The 1,519-nt window shown below is 33.5% G+C and overlaps 1 protein-coding gene across 1 annotated transcript; it reads left to right on the top strand.

Moving 5' to 3' along the window:
* The first annotated feature begins 2 nt into the window (after positions 1 to 2).
* Positions 3 to 967, top strand: LOC110026094 (heavy metal-associated isoprenylated plant protein 5-like). The gene is made up of 3 exons (XM_020726885.1): positions 3 to 119; positions 270 to 354; positions 621 to 967. The coding sequence occupies exons 1-3, from the start codon at positions 3 to 5 to the stop codon at positions 965 to 967; spliced, it is 549 nt and encodes a 182-aa protein (XP_020582544.1).
* Positions 968 to 1,519: the final 552 nt, after the last annotated feature.

Genomic DNA, 1,519 nt, shown 5'->3' with positions numbered 1-1,519 from the left:
TAATGCGGCGGCGGGCCTCCCCCGCCTCTGCCGCGCCCGCCGGCGGCGGCGGCTTTCGCTGGTTTGGATGGAAGAGGCCGGCCGCCGCCGCGGCCGCCACGGATGAGTTGAATGACCAGGTAAACTCAAAAGATGTTCCTTTGTAATACAAAAGTTTATTTTTTATTTGCACTTAGGCACCTATCAAAAGAAGATATTGCAGAGAATAATCAGAGAATAATGCATTTGTTTTTTTATTATTACTATTATTTAATATCGATATTATGTAGGGGGCTGTAACGGTGGTGCTGAAGACTCGTCTGGACTGCTATGGCTGCATTAAGAGAGTGGAGAAGATTCTTCTTAAGGTTAAAGGTAATTTATTTATTTATTTTTATTAAATTCATTTGCATTATTTTATTTACTCACTTTGAATGCATATTTTATAAAATTGGAGAGAAATTATATATTCTTTCAATGCAAATAAATAATTTCTTTTTATATGAATTATTTTTTTTTCTGACAGTAAAACATATATAGTTTAAAAAATAAAATAAAATCTTTTTTCAAATTACAGAAATTAATTGTATTAGATTGTCTAATTTTATCCCTAATGTTTCCATTATCACATTTATGCCCAGGGGTAAAAGAGATATATGCTGATGCTGAAAGCGAGTTGGTGACTGTTAAGGGGACAGTGGATGTCAATTCACTGCGGGTGCACCTGAAGCGCAAGCTCAAGCGTAGCGTTGAGATTGTTTCTTTGAAAATTGATGACGGCGACAACAACGACCGTATGAACAATGTTAAAGATGCGAAGACGGAGGATGACAATGGCGGTGACGGCGATGGCGAGTGGATGGAGAAAGAGGGCGGTGGCGGTGGTGAGATATTGAAAGTGGAGAGAGTTGCTAGGCGACAGAGAATGAAGGAGAAGTTGGGGGATGGTGGTCGTGAAAGTGGCTACTCAAATAGAAAAAATTCTTAATTGTTTTGTTTATTAACAATTATTGAATAACAATTATATTTTATATTTAGCAAATATTTAATAGATATTAACAATTATTTTGTAATTATTCCAAAAAAATTTTAATAATAATAATAATAATAAAACGCTGTTAAATAAATATTAAATAATATAAAATTTAAATTAATTAATTATAATAGTGCTAAAATTTTCTAATATTGTTTATGAATAAAATACACACTTAGGAGAGCCTTTTTAGTAATTTTTAAACCAATTGGCAGTTGTGAAAGTCATATAAAAATATTATTTATAACTAAAATTCAATTTTTTTTTAGTGCAATCTCAATCAAAATTTTTTAAGCAGTTTATGATATTCTTGTAATTATTAGATTTTTGCTAGCATTCCTCGAAGAGAGCAAAACTAGGGTTTCTCTTTGGTGTTCCTCGGGTGATTCTAGGGCTTCTCTTCCCTATCTTGGGGAAGTTTTATCTGGTTTTTTTTTTTTCATCTTTTCTTTTATTTTGTTGCTCTTCAAGATATTTTTGGGGCTTTGTCCCATGGAGTCCTCTTTC

Source organism: Phalaenopsis equestris, unplaced genomic scaffold, assembly GCF_001263595.1.
Source record: "Phalaenopsis equestris unplaced genomic scaffold, ASM126359v1 Scaffold000349, whole genome shotgun sequence".
Taxonomy (NCBI): Eukaryota; Viridiplantae; Streptophyta; class Magnoliopsida; order Asparagales; family Orchidaceae; genus Phalaenopsis; species Phalaenopsis equestris.
Note: the sequence above shows the minus strand (reverse complement) of the source record. Positions and strands in the feature narration are given on the sequence as shown.

Excerpts from the sequence above, each read along its gene's own strand:
- LOC110026094 (XM_020726885.1), top strand. The coding sequence starts at position 3 with ATGCGGCGGCGGGCCTCCCCCGCCTCTGCCGCGCCCGCCGGCGGCGGC. Across the intron at positions 120-269 it reads CGGATGAGTTGAATGACCAG|GGGGCTGTAACGGTGGTGCT; the intron begins GTAAACTCAAAA and ends GATATTATGTAG. Across the intron at positions 355-620 it reads GATTCTTCTTAAGGTTAAAG|GGGTAAAAGAGATATATGCT; the intron begins GTAATTTATTTA and ends ATTTATGCCCAG.